Genomic DNA, 23,649 nt, shown 5'->3' with positions numbered 1-23,649 from the left:
TTCCTGACCTTAGGGGGAAAGCTCTCAGTTTTTCCCCATTGAGAATGATATTTGCTGTAGGTTTTTCATAGATGGCTTTTATGATATTGAGGTATGTACCCTCTATCCCTATACTCTGAAGAGGTTTGATCAAGAAAGGATGCTGTACTTTGTCAATGCTTTTTCTACATCTATTGAGAGGATCATATGATTCTTGTTCTTTCTTTTATTAATGAATTGTATCACATTGACTGATTTGCGGATGTTGAACCAACCTTGCAGCCCAGGGATAAATCCCACTTGGTTGCGATGAATAATCCTTTTAATGTACTGTTGGATCCTATTGGTTAGTATTTTGGTGAGCATCTCTCACCTTCTTGCTAACGCTCTTTCTCCTCTTTGATCCTCAGACCCCTAGCCCTCTCTTTCACTCATATTAGTGTCATGTTGCCTGACTGTCTTTGGAATTCTCCATGTCTGTGTGGATTCACATTATGTAGGCTATTAAATTTGATTTTCTCCTGTTAATCTGCCAAATGTCAATTTGATTCCGATTCAGCCAGAGGGACCTTGAAGAGCAGAGGAAATACTTCCTCCCCAACAATAGGCACTGATGAAGCTTCCTCAATGGTCAGACAAAAGTAAGCAGAGATGTGCATCTGTAGAACTCCTGATGAACTGTCCCCTGGTTCCGCGGTAGATTCTATCTCCCGGAAACATGAGGTGTAAGTCATCCTGCACGAGAGATAGGTCCTCACACTGTCCCAGCTGGTGGAACCCACTCTACACACTGAGCCCAAGCCTACGCCTCCTTCTTCTCCTTCCCACTCCCGTCCTCAATCCCTGCCTCCTCCACATCCTGGGGACTCTTACTTTCTTCCCCTATCAACCCCTTGCCCAGAAATCCTAGTCTGTCTGGACAGAGTCCACGGCCCCTGCCATGTCCCTCCTACGTGCTCCTCTCTGGCTCCATCATTGTCTGTGCAGAACGGGGATGTCATGATGATACAACAGATTCCAGGGTTCCCTGTGCACCCCTCTAATGCTCCCACTCCAACTCACCAACCTCACCGTCCTCATGCTCCTGGGACACAGCTTCTCTATACAACGTGTTTAGCTTCTGTGTCCTCTCTCTTCGCCCAGGCACTATCAGCCCCCTGAGCATGGGGAACCTTCCTGTCATGTCCACATGTGTCCCACATCCCTAGACTTACATGTGGCACATGCTAGGTGTTCAGGAGGTGGTGTGAATGCACACTCACTGGACAGTGCTCTATCCTCAGTCAGACACAGCTGGACTCCCTGTCTCTGGTTCTGTCCTGACTTGTCACAGTGATATGGGATTGTGGAAACCAAAGGTCAAGAGAGAATGCTTGAGACATTGAATGTTGCAAAAAAAAAAAAAAAAGTGATTTTACTATAGGCCGGGGACAGGACACATGGGTAGAAATCTCACTGGGATTGTGAGGAGTGACTGATTATATACTTTTTAATTAGTGGAGGTGAGGGATAGTCTAAGTCTCTAAGGAATTTGGAAGCAAGGGTTTCAGGAATCGAGGGGCTAGCTGCTCTGAAGACAAGGTTACTTCAGTCTTTAATCAAACACACACATGAAGGCGCTAAGGCAGCCATGAGGTCCTTGAGGGAGGTCACACTCCGCATGGGTCTAGTATCTACCAGGGGCTTCAACTGTAGGAGATTTACATTAAGCGACATTTCTCCTGCCTTTGTTTCCCTCATCAGCAGACTCTGTTACCAGGGGAGTCTGTCCTTGGCACTCAGGAATTTCACTCAATATGGGAAAACCGTACAGTGTGTTCCTGCCAAGGAGAGGCTTGAAGGGCTGAATTTAACAGAACTTCGATGGTTTTGTAGGCAGAGCTCCTTGATATTGGTCTCAGACTACAGTTTAGACCAAACAAAGGGAGGAGCTGACTTGGCCAAGGAGGGGGAGCTGCACAGGGAGACCTGTTGCTGAGAGACAGCAGGTTTTTGTCTCACTTCCCCACAGGCCAGGAGCACTGTGTGAGCACTGAGACTGCTGTCATAGGACTGGCAGTAATACTCAGCCTCGTCCTCAGCCTTGAGCCCAGTGATGGTCAGGGTGCCTGAGCTGCCAGACTTGGAGCCAGAGAATCGATCCGGGACCCCTGAGGGTCGATTGCTATTACCATAGATGACGGTTCTGGGGGCTTTTCCTGGGAGTTGTTGGAACCAGTTCACATAATTACCACCACCAATGTTGGAGCTGCTTCCAGTGCAGGAGATGGTGACCCTCTGGCCCAGAGCCCCAGACACGGAGGACGGCTGAGTCAGCACAGACTGGGCCCAGGACCCTGCAAGGGGGAGAGACACAGACAGGGTGATGCTGGGTTCTTCAGACAAGAGGAGGAAGCAGGGCCCCACATGTCCCCCCAGGGCCCCTTCCCCTGTCCCTGTATCCAATCACCTGTGCAGTGAGCAAGGAGGCTGAGGAGGAGAGGGGACCAGGCCATGGTGGAGGTCATCACCGATCCTGCCTTCTGTGGCCCCACAGCTGAGCAGAGCCTCCCTTAATCTCTCCCTTAGCCTCTTCATCCTTTGAGAGAGGGAGGGCCCGAGCATGCAAATGAGACCCCAGTTCTCTGACCCCTCCCTGGTCCTGGGTCATGTCCCTCTGCCTGTGGATGTCAAGGACATGGGCAGGGGAGGGGCTGTGTGGGGCCAGGGGGTGGGGAGTTCCCAGCTGAGAGCGCTGAGCAGAGGGCACAGGCAGGGCCAGGTGTCCGGTCCCAGCTCTGATCACCAATGATTCCTCAGAAATGGGACTAGAGTGCCCCCTGGTGTCCAGACCCAGACACACCATTTTGTGACATGGTGACCAGGGCCCATCAGACCCATCTCTGCAACCCCCGCCCCCCACAACTGCTTTGTCCACTGCTCCTTGCATTAGGACCTGAACGGGTGTTCCTATATACACTTCCCTTAAGTCAGGACTCACTATATGCCCTCTTAAGAGTCTTCAGAATGAATCTGTTCATGGCTCCCTTCTCTGTTCCTGGGTCAGGACTGGGGTGGTGTCTCTACACAAACTCCTCTTAGAGATGAGGGTCCAGTCCAGAGTAGTAACAGGTCCCCATGGACACAGGGTCGCTTCTGTGCAGGATGCCGGGACTTTCCTTGTATGTGCTTTCTCCCTGATTTCCAGAGCTCTCCTTCCTCTGAGGTCCCCACAGCACTGAGGAGACAGGGAATGATTCTGTCCAGATTGTGTCTAGAAGCCGTCCCGTGCATTCCTAGAGGGTCACACACTGATCATCTTTGTCACCTGTCACTGTTTCCCCTGCTTCAAACAACAGTTGACCACACACTGGGCAGGGATTCCCTCCCCAGCTCCGTCCTGCCAGCACAGACACGAGTCTGCAGGAGCCCTGCCACGTGAGTGTGTGTGGCCCTGACCTCAGAGCACAAAGGACAAATGTGCTGGAAGTTCTAAGAAGAAAAGGGTGACAGCTGTAGATGCTCTGACAGGGACATAGTGACAGAGTTTATGTGTCAGTCACCACGGAGCCAATGTCATATTTCAGAAGAATGTGTGTTATTTTATACATAATTCCATTCAGTAAGATGCAATTAATGGAACAGGAATGCCTTCTTTTCTCAGGAGAATAGGGTTTTATATACTTTTTCCTAAATCACTTATTTGTTGGGGCGCCTGGGTGGCTCAGATGGTTAAGCGTCTGCCTTCGGCTCAGGTCATGTTCCCAGGGTCCTGGGATTGAGCCCCACATTGGGTTCCCTACTCAGTGGGAAACCTGCTTTTCCCGCTCCCACTCCCCCTGCTTGTGTTCCCTCTCTCGCTGTGTCTTTCTCAGTCAAAAAATAAAAAAAATAAAAATAAACATAGAAAAAAATTAATAAAATCACTTATTTGTACCATATGTCTGCTCTCCCATGTAGAAAAGGTCCACGTGGTGCCCAGTGGAACCCCTTGAGGTGACTGTACCTATGAACTCAGAACCATCCTGCTGACAAAATTGCCAAACACAGACAGAACTAATAGATTTTACTACCCAAAGCCTACTGGACACAGAAGTTGCTGTCAAATATCCAGAAGCTGAGGGGGAGAAGTGGAGATAAGGGGGGGGGTGTCCCTGAGGTCACATGCCCTGTGGCCCCGGTTGGGACAGAAGACTTTCCATCAGAGTGCAGCCTGGCTGGAAGTGTCACTGGGGAATGACTAAAGAGTGACAGCCCAGTCCTGAGAACACAGGGAACATGTGTCACTTGTCCACAAGGGTTTTGAGTTCTGAGGCTGGGGTCCCAGAATCAACATACTGAGCAGCCTCAGCCACTGACTGGATCCCACAGATGGTCTGGGGCTGAGCTGCCCACGGGGACAGGGACTCCCCCCTGGGATTCCTGCGCTTCAGCCTCATCCCAGGACAGCGGGTGTTCAGAGCCCATCCTGGCTGCCCTGGTGACAGGATCCCAGTCACACTAGATGTCTCCAGTTTTCCTATGGAGGACGATTCTGCCTTCTGGAAATTGTGACCCTGAGGATGGCTGGGTGAGCACAGGTTGACTTGAACTTCTGGAAGGACCGAAAAGTCTGTAATATGCAGAATCCCAGACACACTATTCACTCAGAGGGAGGAGAGGGGTGTGTGTGTGCGTGTGTGTGTGTGTGTGTGTGTCCAAAACTGAGGCTACCTGACCCCTGTCGCTCTTCTGACTTTGAAACCCCAGAGGGATGTTTCTCCATGGGGATTCTCTTTATATACTTTCAGGGTCCTGACCCTGCATTTAGAGTTAAGGATCTCAAAGATTTTTACTGGAAAAGGACTTATTTAGGGCAGAAGGGCTCATGTGAGAGTAAACCTATTCCCAATTCACTGAATCGTGTCCAAGTCTTCTTGAGTGACAAGAAGTATGTCAATTTTTTATCTCTGCAGACACAAGACCTACAACTGTGTGGTTTTCAGGTGTCTGGAAGCACGGGGTGGGGCGGGAGCATGCAGCCCCCTCCTTCTTGCCCTGACATCCCAGCCAGAACCACAGTCCCCCGTGTCCCCAGGGGTCTACCAGGGAGTGAGAACAAGATATTGCTGATGGTTTTGTGCATGTGTGAATAAACACTATAGCCCTGGGCTTTCAGTAGCATAGAAAAATGGTTCTATGGTGAGTCCTCTGTCCAGCAAATTGGAGCATGAGAAAAATAATAACATATCTTAAAATATGCAGGCCATCCTTTGTCTCTGGATTCCTCTAAGACTCCCCATGGCATCAGTTAATTCTCAAGGGGGTAAAAGTCAATAGACCCATGTGCAATTACCTAAAGTTAGATAAATACATCCTTTTCAGGAAAGGTAATAACTTTATTTTCATATTAAAGAGAATGACTGGGGGACGCGTGGGGGGCAATGTGGATTGACTGTCTGACTATTGGTTTGGCTCTGCTCCTAATCTCAGGGTCCTGAGGGGCACCCGGGTGTCTCAGGCACTTAAACCTCTGCCTTCGGCTCAGGTCATGATCTCTGGGTCCTGAACTCTAGCTCCGCATAGAGTTCCACACTGAGCGCAGAGTCTGCTTAAGACTCTCTCTCTCCCTCTGCTTCTCCCTTCTGTGCCCTTTCTCTCTCCCTCTCAAATAAATAAAGAAACCTCTAAAATAAACAAAGAGACTGACTGGGAGTGTTGAGAACAGAAAAATGGGGCCTGGGTCTGAGAGCAGGAAGGAGAATGTGGGGGGTTGCATGCTCCTATATTTTCTGGTCATTCTCCTGCCTAGACATGGGCCCTGGAGACTGGAAACTACAGCAAGGTCATTTCCGGTTTTCTCTGAAATCCTGATGTGGAGACAGAGCTCAGACTGAAGAGCCAGAGGGAGAGACTGAAGCCTGAGGGACGCGAGAGCCAAGAGGAGAAGAGGAGCAGGGTGTGGGGGCTGTCGTCAGGGAGAGTCTGTAGGATCTGGTCCAAGTTCTCGTGTAGCTGGTTCAGAGAGAGGAGACTGTGTCTCTGACCAGGGCCAGAGGTATCTATCAGCTGTGGATACATCAGTCATGACACAAGGTCACACTTTATGTAATAAAATGATAGAACGGATTGTGGAGGAATGTTCGCTGGGCAGTATGTTCAGCCGTAGACACAGAATTCATTCCTGTCCATCTTCTCCAGATTGAGTGGGGATGTGCGGTTGGGCTCGGATGCCTCATGTGTCTGTGTCTTCCTCGGATGCCCCCATTTTATGTCACTTTCCGTGCATTACATGACTCTTCCTCTTTCCCTGTTGAAGGATAGATCATCGTCCAGAAGAGACCACCTTGCTATGTCTCTCCAGGTAACTTTCTTACTGAAAAGTGGCTCAGAAACAAGATCCGTGGGTCCAGAGGTTTTAGACCCACTTCCTTCATATCTGACACGCTGTGAGGAGCGATACCTGCTCCCAGCGCCCTGAGCTGCAGCCCAGTGATAGTCCGCCTCGGTCTCAGCCTGCAGCCCCGAGATGCGCAGAAGCCCCGCATTGGCCGAGGCGTCTTTGGAGCCCGAGGAGGGGCTGGGGACCCCAGAGCCATGGTGCTTATCGGAATCTGAGGAGTAGTACAGCCGATCCCGGGGAGGGCTCCCTGGCTGCTGCTGGATCCAGTAGATGTTCTAGCCGCCAACACTGATATCCCTGCTCAGGTGCAGGTGAGTCTGTCTGTCGTTCCCAGAGATGCAGAGAGGGAGGGCGGCTGGGTCAGCTCGGGCTGGGACAGGGAACCTGCAAACACACACATCCATAGGATATTGGATAGGTTCAAAGTAAATTTTCTCTAAACTCTGAAGCAGAGGGGTGATGCAGGCTGTTCCCTGAGGCCTATCTCTACCTTTGCAGTAAAAGAGCATCCCCAGGAACACAGGAGTCCAGGCCATGGTGACACAGACCCAGGTTCCCCAGTGGGCTGGGCTGCCCTAGGCCTCCTTTTCTCCTCCTGCCTTTGCCACATGAGGGGCTCTATATGCAAATACAGTCCAGCCAGTGAGTCCCTGCCCCTCTCTTTCCCTGAGCCCTGGTGCTGAGCTCAGTTCACATCACACACTGAGGAAGATGGAGGTTGGCTTCAGACCTGGGGCCAGCCCTGGGAGGAAGCATCTGCTGAGGCCAAACACAGGTCCCCTCGGGACACTCTGCCAGACCAGAGAGGACACAGCTGCTGAAACCCATCGGGGAGCACAGGACCCAGCCCTCAGGCCCAGACTTCTTTGAATGGTTCTCACTAATGAGCTGCTTTTTTGGTACAAGGCAGTCCCACAGCGCCACCTTCTGGTCCAGGTCACACATGTCACCACGGTCCAAAGCCCTGAGAGTCCAGCTGGGGTCTGCATCCCACTGGGTCTGATTTCTAGATACCCTGGTCCTTCAGGTCTGCTGATGATATTGTTGAGTCTCACTCTCAGAAAGAGTCCTGGTCTATGGGAATGTAAGCACATGCATATATTATGTGATATTTAATTAAAGGAACATCTCTTTTGCATGGAGGTCAGAGACCAGTAGGGGGAGCTCTCGTGCCCACCACTCCTCAATTGCAGACCAGGCAGGAGGACAGACTTGGCAAGTCTGCAGGCCTGTAACTAGTCCCTTCCTACCTCAGGAAGAGGAAGATTTCTTCCCGCCCTGGCAACAACCCAGCGAATGAGAAATTGTCACAACGCAACCAATGACAAGGCATGTAATTAGAATTCCCTTTTACTCCCTTGGACCTTTTGTCCCTCCCACACTAACCCTTTGCTCCATAAAAGAGCTTCCTTATCCTTTTTTGCCTGCCTTTGCCTGTGGTTTCGCCATACCTTTCCTGTCCTAGATTTCAAGTTTTTGCTTTTCTTCAATAAACCCATTATCACTGGGGAAAATAAATGGCACATTTGTACTTAACGTACAGGAAACAACTGAAGTGGCCAGTGACCCCCGCAGGAGATTCTAGAAAAAGCTGAAGGACCCGTATGTGCAACACCTGATGTCCCACACCAGGGAACAGTGGATCTGGTTTTGTTTGTTTGCTTGTTTGAATGTCCTGCAAGGGTTCTTCAGGGCATCAGTATAGAATGGACATATTCTAGGATATAAAAATGCTCAGTGATATGTGCAAAAGATTACAGTTTGGTAAAATTCACTAGATATGTAATTGTCATAACATCTGTAGATGAGATGTTTGATGAGAACAATTCCTAACAGCACATAAGTAATCAGTCGTATATTGCCTCCCTTCATCTACTTCTCCCTGGCAGAACCATCTCTCCTGTGAACACGGAGCCCACACACCCGTCATTCCAGCATCATGAGGTTTTCTGCCAGGACCTTTGTGCGACTTGGGACTGAGGAGTTGATACTGGACTTCCACGGACCACAGAGTTGATTTTGAGCTCTGTATTTAGCACATTTGGACAACTGATCATCTCACAGTCCCTTAGTCAAGTGAGCTATTAGCAGGAATTCATCCAACTAAATCATATTCTTCAGTTTCTTTGAAATTTCATGTTGTCTCCTCTCCTTAGCATTTACTCCACCATCTACCTGCTCCCGGTGATTTCTTTACCCAAGACTAGAGGCCACCATGTCCTTCTCTGTATATACATACAATTATTCACCCTTATAAGAGGAGGAAGTTAAATCTAGAGGACTTTATGGGAAGTAGGATAAGCCAGTCCCTGAGGGTAAATCCTACCGATTACCCTCACAGTGAAACTCCCAGAAGCAGAGAAGAGAAGGGCGGTTGCCAGGACTAGGGTAGGGGAAATGGCAAATATCTGTTCAGTGAGTATAAAATTTTAGTTTTGCAGGGTAAATAAGCCTCAGAGAATTGTGATACAACATAGCCTCTCTAGCTTATAATACAATATTGTATGCCTTAAAATATGTTAAGGAATTAGATCCTATGTCATGTGGTGAGGGAGAGAGGAGCCCTAGTCTTGATGCAGGGAGTCTATTTTGGGTGCTGAGAGGAATACAATCGTTGCTTTCATAACAAATTAGATAATTGATTTGACTCTTTTCAAAAAGTGTCAAGCATATTCAGAATTGTTTGGAGATAGAAAACCTGGGGTTACTACTTGGCAAAAGAAGGTGATGGCCATCCATGAGTCCTTCTTGTCAATCAACAAATGGGGCGGATGGGTTGTCAAGAGGGAAGCAGAGTCACCGGGGGAGAACGTGTGGAGTGAGAAGACTGGGGAAGCCACATCACTGAGGGGCACGTGGAAGAGACTCAAACCTAGCTGAGAGGGTAAGAGAGCCCCACTGTTATTTGTCGCTTTAATTGTTCACCTATTATCACAAGTGATTTCTTTCTACATCTGCTTTGGTGTCAAAGTGACAAAGCAGGAGGCTGGGTGGGAGGAATAGCACCTCCACTATTCAAGTGAGGACGGGCAGGAGAATATTGGTGAACACGAAAGAATGTACATTATTCTCTCTCCCTTTCCCTGCTGATTTCTTCATTTCTTTAAATCCCTGTTCCTCCTCACTTATTACAATCATGGATCCCATTATCATCATTGTAATCCATCCTTTATAACTGCACCATGGTTAGTCCCACTCACCTCACTAACCCACCCACCCATCCAATCCGCCATGTTGCTTTCTCTCCACTTGAATCTCCAGCTGAGTGTGGCTATAGGTGCACGTGGCCACACTGACTGCTCCCCTGTGAATGCGTGAGACCCCCTCTAGGGTGTCCCTAGTTCAGACACTGTGTGAGCTTTCATTTCTACCATCCTTCTCTGTAAAGCACGGTTATGTCCTTTCTTTTCTGCAATATGTGGCCAAGCTTCCCTCATTTCCTTGAAGTTACAGAGTATCTTCCATCCAGACTCCAAACAGGAAATTAGAAGCTAGAAGATGAGCTGCATGAAATCACCTACTACCTACTGACATATTTGTAGTTTGTTTCCTTATTCAAGACAAAAATCAGATGTTCACCATGTTTTCAAATGTGCTTTCATGGGGCATCCGGGTGGCTCAGATGCTTAAGCATCTGCCTTTGGCTCAGGTCATGATCTCCGGGTCCTGGGATGGAGCCCCACGTCAGGGTCCCAGCTTGGCGGAGAGTCTGCTTCTCCTTCTCCTTCTGCCTCTCCACCAGCTGTGCTCTCTGCCTTTCTCACTCAAGTGAATAAATGAAATCTTTAAAAAAACCAAAACAAAAAAAATAAAACAAATGTGCTTTCATATTCTTCAGGGAATAGTATGATTTCCTATAACATACAGATTGCACACATCTCAGGATGCTTCCTCTCAGTGTAACACGACTCACATTCGTCTTAAGGTTGAGCTTGTTTCAAGCTTATGCACGCCATGTTTGCTGACCTAAGTCCCTTGGTCCAGAGCAGAATTACCCTACTTTCCTTGACATTTGTAGACTGCTGGCTTGAAGGGGTTAACGCCTGACCACATTGAAAGCCGCTGTCAAGGGTGCAAGCAAGTCTGTTCGGGGTCATGTCCACACAGGACTGACAGCCTGAGCACCTGGTTCTCCTGCAGAGTCCCCAGCCTCACCTGTACCTCCCCCTGTAACACCCTCGGGTGGCACCTGGTCAGGGAAGGTGGTCTTTGAGGTGTTGGTCCACCATCTTCGCAGGGTGCTGGCTTCCTGAATAAAGCACCTTCTTTTGGGGGCACCTGGGTGGCTCCGTCGGTTAAGCGGCTGCCTTCGGCTCAGGTCATGATCCCAGGGTCCTGGGATCGAGCCCCATGTCGGGCTCCCTGCTCGATGGAGAGTCTGCTTCTCCCTCTCCCTCTGCCTGCCTCTCTGCCTACTTGTGCTCTCTCTATTTCTCTGTCAAATAAATAAATAAAATCTTTAAAAAAAAAAAAAAGCACCTTCTTTTGCCACCATTTGCCTCTTGAGTATTGATTTTCCAGTGGTGAACAACCCAGCATGAGTTCAGAACCAGTTCTCTGTCCAGTAACATGAGCATTTTTATTGGTTGGTAATATTACTAGTGTCACTTTCATTAATTTTAACTTACAAAAATAATTATTATTATAATTATTACGGAAATAATGGAAACTTTATTTTAGATATTTCTAAAGATTTTACTATTTATCTTATCATTGCAATATATTTTTTAAAGATTTTATTTATTTATTTGAGAGAGGGAATGAGAGACAGACAGCAGGAGAGGGAGGAGGGTCAGAGGGAGAAGCAGACTCCCTGTCGAGCAGGGAGCCTGATGCGGGACTCGATCCCGGGACTTCAGGATCATGACCTGAGCTGAAGGCAGTCGCTTAACCAACTGAGCCACCCAGGCGCCCTATCTTATCACTGCAATATTTTTAAACTAAATGCCCTGACCTTTCTGTAAGCAGAAAAATTAGGGATCCCGGTAAAAAGAAAAAAAAAGGGAGACACAACTTTCCTGACCCAAAAGCAGTCATCTTAAGCCCCCAGGTTTTTTCCATTATCTGTGCCCTGCAGGATCTACTTGCCTAACACCCATCTTCCCAAATGTCCTAGGAAGTGTTTGAACAAAGAAATGTAACAACCCTGGTCCTTAAGGATTTTAAGGGACCAAAGGGAATGCAAAATCTAGCAGTCTCTACCAGACCAGGACTTAGTGCAACCACATCAGAGACAATAACTCGGTGGTAAACTCCCAGGACTGTGTCAAAACTGAAGACTAACGGACGCACATTCTTGAGTTCTTTTTGCAGGATGAAACCATTCCCCACAGGGTGACTGAGGTTAAAACTGTCACCAGCAAGACCCCCAGGGAAACCCCTTCTTCTTCCCAGGAATGTTAACCTTGCATTGCAGAGGCAAACAGCACGAATGGTCCTGCAGCTGAGATGGGTTTGAGCTCCTGCACCAACTCGTCCTGCGCAGAAGGACCATGGCGTGTCCTCCGGTGACTCTGCCTCTTATAATGTTAACTCTCGGCCCTGGGAGGAGCACAAGCTTCAGGAACCCACCACAGGACACAGCACAGCTGGTGTTCTCAGTCCCCCTGCACGACCCTGTGCCCACCTTTACCTGGGATGACAGGACTCCCCTTAGTGACCGGTCAGCCTAACCCTGAATAACAGCACCCGCTCACGCCCCTCAGGGAGCCACAGCTTGGGAAATTCCTCCCCTGATCCCCTTGTTTGCTGCAGAGCACGTTTCCTCTGTGTGATGTCACCTGGGGTAGCCTCTCCCTGAACCTCACCAAGCACACACCTCAGGGTAGTTCCGGGACCCCTGCACCTAATGTATTTCATGCCGTCACCGGAAAACCTGGCTCCTTCTCCCTACTGTCTTCCTGTGATTTTAGCCCCAGTTATCGAATGTATTTGTAAGAAATTGCAGACAAATATTAATTGATAACCGTCATAGCAATTAACGCTGTCCAATCATTTTCCCATTTATATCTATGTTAGATGCTAGTAAAAAAGGAAATAAGGTACTTAATTTTAAAAGTATCTATATTTAACAGGGGTCTTTATTATTATTTTTTTTCATAAACAAATTTTTCATGAAAAATTCTGGGTAGCTGAGGTGATATTCACCGACAAAATTTGAAAAACCCATTATGTCTCTTAAAAACACCTGCACAATTAAGAAGACAGAGGAAACTATGCAAGACTCACACCCTATTAACACGTGAGACAGATTATGTACCAACTTCACACAACCTGTATGAAAGTAAATTAACAAATAAATAGAACACTAATGAGTGAATCCAGATACCCTGGCTCCCAGGCTCAGACCACAAGCCATGAGCTTCAGTGGAAAGAAAAGTCGGTTCCAGAGAAGTCTGTGGGAGACAGTAGGGGAAGCTGGCAGCGGCCTGAACCACCATCCGAGGAGAGAGTCCCTGAGTGTGATGCCACAGGACAGCCAGGGGGACACCCGAGCCCTGCCCACAGGACGGGCATCCAGGGCGAGCAGGAGGGAGTCAGGAGGACTCAGAGGCTGTGCTGTGGGCAGATGGGGTGAGACCGTGAGGAGGGGAGCCCTGGGAACACCTCAGCGATGGGGAAAGAGGGGAAAGGAGACATTTAGCGTCTCCTAGGCACAGGGGAATAGGGAAAACGGAAAGGAAGCACAGCCGACCTCCCACCACAAGTAAAGCAAAAATGCATGAGCCAAAAACTTGAAAAATGGTCTAATTAACACATAATATAATTTTCATAACACAGTAAACAACCACTGGCTAATGTATTGAAAAAAATGGGAGCACGCACAAATGTACAGATTAAAAGGTGACAAGAAGGCCAATATGGAAAAATAAATTAGGCTCATTTCAACATCTTATGCATTAAAATTAGAAACTTACAGACAGATTAGCAAGGCCTCCGCACAAGAGTGCCGTGTACATACCTGAAGCGATCCGCATATTTCCCGATGGCGGAGGTGACGTCCCCACAGCAATGCACACGCATCTCAGGCCGGTGAATGGAGCGCTGACAAGGACAAATGTTCTGGGGTTCAGTCCCTGTGAAATGGGCACAGTCGGGAATTCACTGCAGACCGGAGGGAATTGGGGGCGACAGAGGGCTGAGTGCAGGGGGACCCTGGCCTGACTGCTGCTGGGAAGGGGGATTTCTCTGCAAGCCTCTCCTTCACCTGCTTCCCTAATGCCTGTTTTCCATGGGAGAGTGACCCTCCAGGGAAGGACAGAGGTCCTGGTATGCTGTCCCTGATCAGGCTTCCTCCGTGCAGTGGGGTCTAGCAGGAGGTACCTGTGCAGTCCTGACCCAGGGGAGCCTGTGACCCTCTGTGCAGCTGAGGACAAGACACGGGGAGAAGAGAGCAGAGGGAATCTGTCCCCACGGGGGGGGCGGTGCTCAGAGGAGGCAGGCTGGCTCTGGGGGCTGAGTGTGAACAGGAACTTGCAGTGTAGACACACCTTCACAGAGAAAAACAGTGAGTGTGAGAACGTGGGGCCCTTCCTGAGCAGGGCTGACATGACCCCCAGCGACTGTGGGGACAGAGCAGGTCTGGGTAAGTCTCTGCACTAGGAGGCGCACTGGCCTCATTAACAGAGCAAAGGATGCCCCTATAGGCCTGTGCTCTCAGGACTCCTGACCGACCTTCCCCCACCTTGACAGGAGCTGACAAAGCTCCCCTCTGAATATTCATCCCAAATAGGAAATGAAAAGAACCCACTCACTCCTGCTCTGGGAGTCAAGGCTTTGCAAGTTATTCCCTGTGATCTCCTTATTTGCTGCAAATACGGATTCCTTTGTGTGACTCCACACCCGGCTCGGTCTCTAAATGTAACTCAGGATGGAGCAAACTCACAGTAGTTCCCAGACACAGTACCTTCATTTTCCTCTCCCTCTCTCTCTATATAACTTACAGTACTTAAATGTATAACTTATAATATATGATATGTATATGCAGCATGCAACTTGTAACATACACATGATAAAATATTCATATATAATCTACAGTATTTAAATGATACATGATATTTATATTTACTAGAGTATGTATAAAGTAATGATATAAGTAATTCAATATCATATATTGTACAGATATATTGTTTTTATAATGGTTATATAGTAAATACAATTTTATAATATGTAATATTTATCATAATTTGTTATATATGTCACTATTTTGTTCCTTTTCCCCCTAACAAGGACCCCGATGACCTGGACGGCAGAGTACCACAGTCTGACAGGCCCTGGAAGGAAAGCTGGAGGCTCTAAGGTGACAAAAAGAATGGGGCTTGTCTGAGAACAAAGCGGTGCAAATGCCTCCCCACCCCAGCAGCTTTTCTCTTCAGCCCTAAAGGCAACTCCTTGTCTATGGGGGAGGAGGCCATAGAGGATTCAGGGCAGGACAGAGAAGCCCCAGAGTCAGCTGCATGAGGCCACATTGGTGGCTTTCCCCTCCTCCCCGCCACAGGGGTCTCTCTCTTGCCCTGGGCCCCGGTAGCACGGCAGGTGATTATTTTTCATGAGGAGAACAGCTCCAGGTGTGGGCAGGTCTGTCCCTGTCTGAACACCAGCCTGGGCAAGGCCTCCATGGGGTGGCGGATGGAGCAGGAAGGAGGGAGGGTGTCAGAGCTGAGCCCCCACGCAGCTGCAGGGACACAGGTTCTGCAGTCACACTTCAGTGAAGACACCACCTGCCAAGTGTGCAAGAATGAGTAGAGTAGTTCCCTGCTTGGTCTGGACCAGAAGCCTGTCCACACAGGCCCAGTCCCACAGCGCCACCTGCTGGGCCGAGACACCAAGTCGTCCAGCCCATCTGACACCTCCCAGCGCTCCTGCAATGATGTCCCGACGTTAGCAACTGGATCATTCCAATTTCACTGCCCAGAGCAGTAGAAAGAAGAGGTGTCCACTGTGGTGTTCGAGCTGACAGGTTATTTCCAGATCAAGAATGACCTCCAGATGGTTAAATACATGGTGTATTGCACACTGCTTACGTTACCAGGTATTTCAGGATTACCTGACATTGGAGTTTGCCTCTTCCAGGAGCTTGGGCTCATAACCAGTCTACCATCATCTTGAACCAAATAAATGGCCTAAAGTTGTCCGAGTACCAAGGGGGTTCACACCTCACAGTAATTCTACATGGACCCGTCTTCCAGTTTGACAGTTGTTGTTGCTGTGGGTTTAGACTCTCCTGTGAGGTCCACTCAGCCTGCACTGCAAGGACGTTTGATGCCTGTCTCTGCCATGGGAACAGGACACTGTCAGGGACATGCGTCTTCTGCTCCTGCTCACTTTTCCAAGTTCAAAGTTTCCTTGAAATTTAGCCTGACAAATGGTTACATATTTGACTCTCTTATATACTTAATATATTTTATTTTATTTTTTATTTCTTTGAAGATTTTATTTATTTATTTTTAATTTTTTTAATTTTTAAAAATTTTTAAAAGATTTTATTTATTTGAGAGAGAGAGCGCACATGAGAGGGGGGAGGGTCAGAGGGAGAAGCAGACTCCCCGCTGAGTATGGATCCCCATGCAGGACTTGATCCTGGGACTCCAGGATCATGACCTGAGCTGAAGGCCGTCGCTTAGACAACTGAGCCACCAGGCGCCCGCACCAACTGTTTTGTGATTGGTGCAGGTAAGGAAGGGTCAGGAAGGAGCCCCCTCTGTGCTCCTGACGCAGTGCTTCTGTCAGGACTGAGAGGAGAGCCCTGCTTCCAGCTCTGGGCTTCCTCAGGGTGTGGTCCCTGGGAGAGGACACTGCCCTCCCCGCACCCAGCCCCTCTCTGCTGGTTGACCAGCTCCCACCTTGTCCTCCAGCTTCCAGCATCTCCCACCACCTTCCCCCTGGAGCCAGATTCCTCTATCTCTGAGAAGGTCAGTGTCATCAAAAGATAACCTCTCAAGCTTTGAAACCCTTCTTGGACTGTTGGATTATTTGAAGATGGAGGAAAAAAAAAAAGTGTTCCACACCACTAATTGCACTTTATATTTACACTGCAACTGTGCAGTTAGAAACCTGTAAGATTCTCATGGCACCTGGGTGGCTCAGTAGGTTAAGCATTTGCCTTCGACTCAGGTCATGATCTCAGGGTCCTGGGATTGAGCCCCGCTGAGCAGGGAGCCTGCTTCTACCTCTCCCTCTGCCTACCGCTCTGTCGACTTGTGCTCTCTCCCTGTCAAATAAATAAATAAAATCTTTAAAAAAAAAAGAAACATAAGATTCTAAGTATAAAATATAAGTCTGATAACAAGTATCTGGCACAAGTTTTGGCTTGGCTTCTAGCCTGGACGGGCTGTTAAATGGTCAATCTAGAGGTTTCTTATACAAGTTCCAGCAAAGCAGGTTTTAAAGAGCCTCTATGGTTGATTGCCTTTCTTGCTGCACTTATGTAAATAATCAGACCAAGTTCTTTTTGAAAACACAATTACTTGGTGAGCAAATTAATGTTAATTTGGCTATACTTAGTAGAAATCAGGGTGATTGTAGAAAAAAATGTTTCAGTAACACACCAGAGTGATTACTTGATTCCAATCCTGTTCATTAAAACCTGGACTAGTTGCTGATATTCTCTAGCTTCCTACAATGTCTGGCTACAAGTCTCAAAACTAACATTACGATTTTTCTCCCACCTTTCTGACTTGGGCTCAAACTGCCTTTTCCCCTGAAGTCCTGAAAACTAAATACAAACAATACGATGTAAACTTCAGAAAAACCTCCAGAGCAGCTCACATAGAGATGGTCTTCATACCTGTTGCTCTGTGGGCCACTCAGGGATCAGCAGACACATTTGAACTACAAACCAGGAAAATCTGTCAGATTGTCACAACTTGCTGTCACTCTCTCTGAAGATATTTGAGCTTGACATCTAGAAGTCTTCTCCCCTGGGTACCCTCAGAACTTGGGAACTGCTTTATACTTTGATACAATCGTTAACCATCATTTTGTTTGTTTCCATAGAAATGCCTCTTGTTTAATACCTGATTTCTATAACACCAGGCCTTTCTTTGAGAATACACCTGCATCCCCCGCTCCTGAAATAAGTTTAACTAAACTGGCTTATTGTCAGGAGAGTGTCAACCAAACTGAACGATCGTCTAGCCCAACTTTGGACATGTGTAACTTTGGGAAGTTTCAGAGGAGGGAGGGAACTGGCCAAGACTAGGCTGCCCCAAGTTGAGCCACTTTGGTGTGACCATTATTTTCTTTTCTTTTTTTTTTTTTTTTAAGATTTTATTTATTTATTTGTGAGAGAGAGAATGAGAGAGAGCACATGAGAGGGGGGAGGGTCAGAGGGAGAAGCAGGCTCCCTGCCGAGCAGAGAGCCCGATGCGGGACTCGATCCAGGGACTCCGGGATCATGACCTGAGCCGAAGGCAGTCGCTTAACCAACTGAGCCACCCAGGCGCCCCTGACCATTATTTTCTTAAAAGGAAAGGAAACTCACCAGATTTAGGAAAAGCTCTATACCTCCCCCAAAACTGCCTGCTTGTACCAGGAAGATAGCTATTAGTAGCGTGTCCTCTTTAGGGTGTCCCTATAAACTCCTTGTCCAGAACTCTTCGTCTGACTGGGACAGAGTCCACAGCCCCTGCCGAGTGCCACCTGCATGGTCCCTCGTGTCCTTCATTGTCTGTGCAGAACAGGGATGCCATTATGACACATGAGATTCTGGAGTTCCCTGTGAACCCCTCCAATGCTCCCACTCCACCCCACCAACCTCACCCCTCCCCATAATCCTGACACACAGCTTTCCATGATGACATGTTTAGCTTCTGTGTCCTCTCTCTTCCCCCACACACTCTCATCTCCCTGAGCCTGCAGACCCTTCCTGTCAAGTCCACATATGTCCCACATCCCTAGACTAACATGGTAGGTGCTCAGTAAGTGGTGTGAATGCACACTCACTGGACAGTGCTCTATCCTCCGTCAGACACAGGTGGATTCCCTGTCTCTGGTTCTATCCTGACCTGTCACAGTAATATGAGATTGTGAAGCCTAATGGTCAAGAAAGAATTCTTGAGACATTTAATGTTGAAAAAAGATGAATTTGCTATAGCCCGGGGACAGGACCCATGGGCAGAAAACTCACTGGCATTGTGAGGAGTGACTGATTATATACTTTTTAATTAGTGGAGGTGAGGGATAGTGTAAATATCTAAGGAATTTGGAAGCCAGGCTTTCAGGAATCGAGGGGCTAGCTGCCGTGAAGACGAGGTTACTTCAGTCTTTAATCAAACACACACATGAAGGCGCTAGGGCAGCCATGAGGTCCTTGAGGGAGGTCACACTCCGCATGGTTCAGATATCTATCAGGGGCTGCAGCTGTAGGAGATTTACATTAAGCGACATTTCTCCTGCCTTTGTTTCCCTCATCAGCTGACTCTGTTACCCAGGCAGCCTGCCCCTGGCACCCAGGAGTTTCTCCTCAATATGGGAAAACCAAACAATGTCTTCCTGCTGAAGAGAGGCTGGAGGGGCTGAATTTAAGAGAATTTGGAATATTTTGTAGCCAATATTCCTTGAGATTAGTTCAGACTACAGTGTAGACCAAAAAAGGAAGGAGCTGACTTGGCCAAGGAGGGGGAGCTGCACGGGACCCGTTGCTGAGGGACAGCAGGTTTTTGTCTCACTTCCCCACAGGCCGGGAGCACTGTGTGAGCACTGAGACTGTTGTCCAGCGCTGAGCAGTAATACTCAGCCTCGTCCTCAGCCTGGAGCCCAGTGATGGTCAAGGTGCCTGAGCTGCCAGACTTGGAGCCAGAGAATCGATCCGGGACCCCTGAGGGTCTGTTGCTGTTACCATAGATGACAGTTCTGGGGGCTTTTCCTGGGAGCTGTTGGTACCAGCTCACAGCATATCTCCCGATGTTGGAGCTGCTTCCAGTGCAGGAGATGGTGACCCTCTGGCCCAGAGCCCCAGACACGGAGGGCGGCTGAGTCAGCACAGACTGGGCCCAGGACCCTGCAAGGGGGAGAGACACAGAGAAGGTGATGCTGCGGTCTAGAGACAAAAAGAGGAAGGAGGGCCCTTCCTGTCCTCCCAGGGCCCCTTAACCTGTCCCTGCATCCACTCACCTGTGCAGTGAGCGAGGAGGCTGAGGACGAGAGGGGACCAGGCCATGGTGGAGGTCATCACCGATCCTGCCTTCTGTGGCCCCACAGCTGAGCAGAGCCTCCCCTCATCTTTCCCTTCCCCTCTTCATCCTCTGAGAGAGGGAGGGCCCATCCATGCAAATGAGACCCCAGCCCTCTGAACCCTCCCTGGTCCAGTTTCAGTTCCTTGTGCCTGAGGATGTCAGGGGGAGTGGACAGGGTAGGGGCCTTGTGGGGGCAGGGGTGGAGAGGTCAGAGCTGTGAGCCCTGAGCAGAGGGCACAGGCAGGGCCATGTGGCAGGGCCCAGCTCTGATCACCCCTGACTCCTCAGAAAAGGAACCAGAGCGCCCCCTGGTGTCCAGACCCAGACACATCATTGTGTGACATGCTGGCCAGAGCCCATCAGACACATGTCCACACCACCGCCTACCAAACTGTTTTGACCACTGTTCCCTGCATTTGGGCCTGACCAGATGTCCCTATATGTCACCTCCCCCTAAGTCAAGTCTCACTATATGCCCTGCTAAGAGTCTTCAGAATGAGTCTGTCCATGGTTCCCTTCTCTGCTCCTGCGTCAGGACTGAGGTGATGTCTCTACACAAACTCTTCTAGATCAGGATCCAGGCCAGAGTAGTGACAGGTCCCCAGGGACAAAGTGTCGATTCTGTGCAGGATGCTGGGACTTTCCTCTTATGTGCTTTTTCCCTGATTTCCAGAGCTCTCCTTCCTCTGAGGTCCCCAAAGCACTGAGGAGACAGGGAATGATTCTCTCCAGACTGTGGGTAGAAGCCGTCACGTGCATTCCTAGAGGGTTACACATGGAGCATCTTTGTCACCTGTCACTGTTTCAAACTGCTTGAAACAACAGTTGTCCACACACTGGGCAGGGATTCCCTTCCCGGCTCCGTCCTCCCAGCACAGACACGAGTCTGCAGGAGCCCTGCCACGTGAGTCGTGTGGCCCTGACCTCAGAGCACAAAGGACAATCGTGCTGGAAGTTCTAAGAAGAAAAAGGTGACAGCTGTAGATGCTCTGACAGGGACCTAGTGACAGAGTTTATGTGTCAGTCACCACACAGCCAACCTCGTACTTAAGATGAACGTGTTTTATTTTATACGTAATTCTATTCAGTGAGATTGATTTAAACTCAACGACAATGTCAGTGTGAAGATGCAGGTACAATCAGGAGTGTACTTTCCCCAGACCTGTGCTTAGTGCAGAGAGAATCTGGGTGGAAAACACTGGTACAGAAATGCCTTCTGTTCTCAGAAGAATAGGAGTTTTTAGTCTTTGTCTAAAATCACTTATTTGTACCATGTGTCTGGTCTCCCAGGTAGGAAAGCTCAACGTGGTGCCCATTGGAACCCCTTGAGGGGCCTGTTCCTATGAACTCAGAACCATCCTGCTGACAAAATTAGCAAACACATCCAGAGCGTCCAGGACAGAGGGATTTGGGGTCAGACCACTCTCTGGGGTGAGCACAGCTCTAGTCCCTGCAACTGTGTCCAGCATGTTCAGGATGGAACCTTTATTCATTCAGCCACCCATGACTACGGGAATGGATATCTACCACCCAAGGGCAAGTGGACCCAGAAGTTTCTGTCAAAGGTCCCAGATGTGAGTGTTGGCAAGGTGGAGATAAGGGGGAACGTGTCCCTGAGGTCACAGGCCCTGTGGCCCTGGGTTGGGACAGAAGACTTTCCATCGGAGTGCAGCCTGGCTGGAGGTGTCACTGGGGTGACTGAGGGAGTGACAGCGCAGGTCAGAGAGCACAGGGAGGGTGTGTCTCATGTCCCCCATAGACCTTGAGCTCTAAGGGAGCAGCACTGAGGCTGGGGTCCCAGAATCAAGGTATCGATCAGCCTCAGGGCCTGACTGGAACCCAGAGGTGATGGGGGGGCGGAGCTGCCCATGGGGACAGAGACTCCCCCTGGGATTCCTAAGCATCAGCCTCAACCCAGGACCAAAATGAAGCTATGTGACCCCTCTCCCTCACCCCGGAGGGATGTTTCACCATGGTGATACTCTTTATAAACCCCAGGGTCCTGATTCTGCATTTAGAGGTAAGGATCTCAAAGATTTTTACTGGAAAAAGATTTATTTTGGCCAGGAAGACTCATGTGAGAGCAAAACTATTAACAATTTACTGAATCAGAAGTCCAGGTCCTGATGAGTAACAAGAAATCTGTCGTGGTACCTGGGTGGCTCAGTCATTAAGCATCTGCCTTCAGCTCTCGTCATGGTCCCAGGGTCCTGGGATTGAGCCCCACATGGGGCTCCCTGCTCCTCGGGAAGACTGCTTCTCCCTCTCCCACACCCCCTGCTTGTGTCCCCTCTCTCGCTGTGTCTTTCTCTGCCAAATAAATAAAATCTAAGCCAAAAAATCTCTCAATTTTTTTTTTTTAATATCTGCAGACACAAGACCTACATCTGTGGGGTTTTCAGGTTTCTGGAAGCACAGGGTGGGGCAGAGCACGCAGCCCCCTTCTTCCTCTCCCGCGTCCCAGCCAGACCTAAAAGCCCCCATGTCCCCAGGGGTCTACCAGGGAGTGAGAAAAAGATACTGCTGATGGTTTTGTGTGTGAGAGAAAACACTACAGCCTGGTACTTTAGGAATTATAGAAAAATATTTCTGTGGTGGAATTCCTGTCGACAGAATTCTTAGGAATGAGAATCTGGAGCATAAGAAAAATAACGACATATCTTAAGATATGCAGGTGATCCTTTCTCTGTGGATTCCTCCAAGACTCCCCATGGGTGGGGGCATCAGTTAATTCTGAAGTGGGTCAAAATCAGCAGATCCCATGTGCAAATATATAAAGGTAGATGAATACATCCTTTTCACGAAATGTAATAACTTTACTTTCATATTAACGAGACTGATTGGGGGTGCCTGAGGGGCATATTAGGTTTAGCTTCCGACTCTAAGTTTGTCTCAGTTCATGATGCCAGTGTCCTGAGCTCCAGCCCCACAAAGGGCTCCGCACTCAGAGCAGAGCCTGCTTAAGACGATCTCTTCCTCTCCGTCTGCCTCTCCCAATTGTTCTCTCTCTAAAATAAATAAATAAATCTCTAAAAAAAATAGAGACTGACTGGGAGTGTTGGGCACACAAAATGGAGCCTGGGGTGAGAGCAGGAAGGAAAAGTGGGGGGTTGCATGCAGCTGTATTTTCTGGTCTCTCTCCTGCCTGCAGATGGACACTGGAGACTGGAAACTACAGGCAGGTCATTTCCAGTTTTCTCTGACTCCTGATGTGGAGGCAGAGCTCAGACTGAAGAGCCAGAGGGAGAGACTGAAGCCTGAGGGATGCAGGAGCAAAGAGAAGAGAAGGAGGGTGTGGGGGGTGTTGTCAGGGAGAGTCTGTAGGATCTGGGTTTTAGACCCACTTCCTCGTTGTCTGAGACCCAGTGAGGATCGGTCGCTGCTCCCACCGCCGTGAGCTGCAGCCCAGTGATAGTCCGCCTCGACCTCAGCCTGCAGCCCCGAGATGCGCAGAAGCCCTGCATTGGCCGAGGCGTCTTTGGAGCCCGAGAAGCGGCTGGGGACCCCAGAGCCCTGGTGCTTATCAGAGTCTGAGGAGTAGGAAAGCAGACCCCGGGGATGGCTCCCTGGCTGTTGCTGGATCCAGTAGATGTTCAAGCTGCCAACATGATGTCCCTGCTTAGGTGAAGGTCAGTCTGGCCGTTGTTCCCGGAGATGCAGAGAGGGAGGGCGGCCGGGTCAGCACGGGCTGGGACAGGGAACCTGCCAACACACACACTCATAGGATATTGGATAGGTTCAATGCAAATTTTCTCTAGACTCTGAAGCAGAGGGGTGATGCAGGCTGTTCCCTGAGACTTGTCCCTACCTGTGCAGTAAAAGAGCATCCCCAAGAAGACAGGAGTGCAGGCCATGATGACACAGACCCAGGTTCCCCAGTGGGCTGGGCTGCCCTTGGCCTCCTTTTCTCCTCCAGCCTCTGCCACATGAGGGGCTCTATATGCAAATACAGTCCATCCATTTAGTCGGTGCCCCTCCCTTTCCCTGATCCCTGGTGCTGGAACTCAGTTCACATCACACACTGAGGAGGATGGAGGTTGGCTTCAGCCCTGGGGCCAACCCTGGGAGGAAGCACCTGCTGAGACCACATACAGGTCCCCTCGGGACACTCTGCCAGACCCGAGGGGACACAGC

At 49.2% G+C, this 23,649-nt stretch overlaps 1 gene segment (V, D, J or C); it reads right to left on the bottom strand.

Annotated features, from left to right (window-relative positions):
* Nucleotides 1-14,541: 14,541 nt before the first annotated feature.
* Nucleotides 14,542-19,499, bottom strand: LOC135362587 (immunoglobulin lambda variable 1-40-like). The segment is given in 3 exon segments: nt 14,542-14,581; nt 19,058-19,340; nt 19,454-19,499. Coding segments are annotated over 3 exon segments (369 nt in total).
* Nucleotides 19,500-23,649: the final 4,150 nt, after the last annotated feature.

The sequence above is a fragment of the Mirounga angustirostris genome, unplaced genomic scaffold (genome assembly GCF_029215605.1).
Source record: "Mirounga angustirostris isolate CCGP_5_RB_7025 unplaced genomic scaffold, mMirAng1.0.hap1 SCAF_14, whole genome shotgun sequence".
Taxonomy (NCBI): Eukaryota; Metazoa; Chordata; class Mammalia; order Carnivora; family Phocidae; genus Mirounga; species Mirounga angustirostris.
This window is presented reverse-complemented; position numbering and strand designations above follow the sequence as displayed.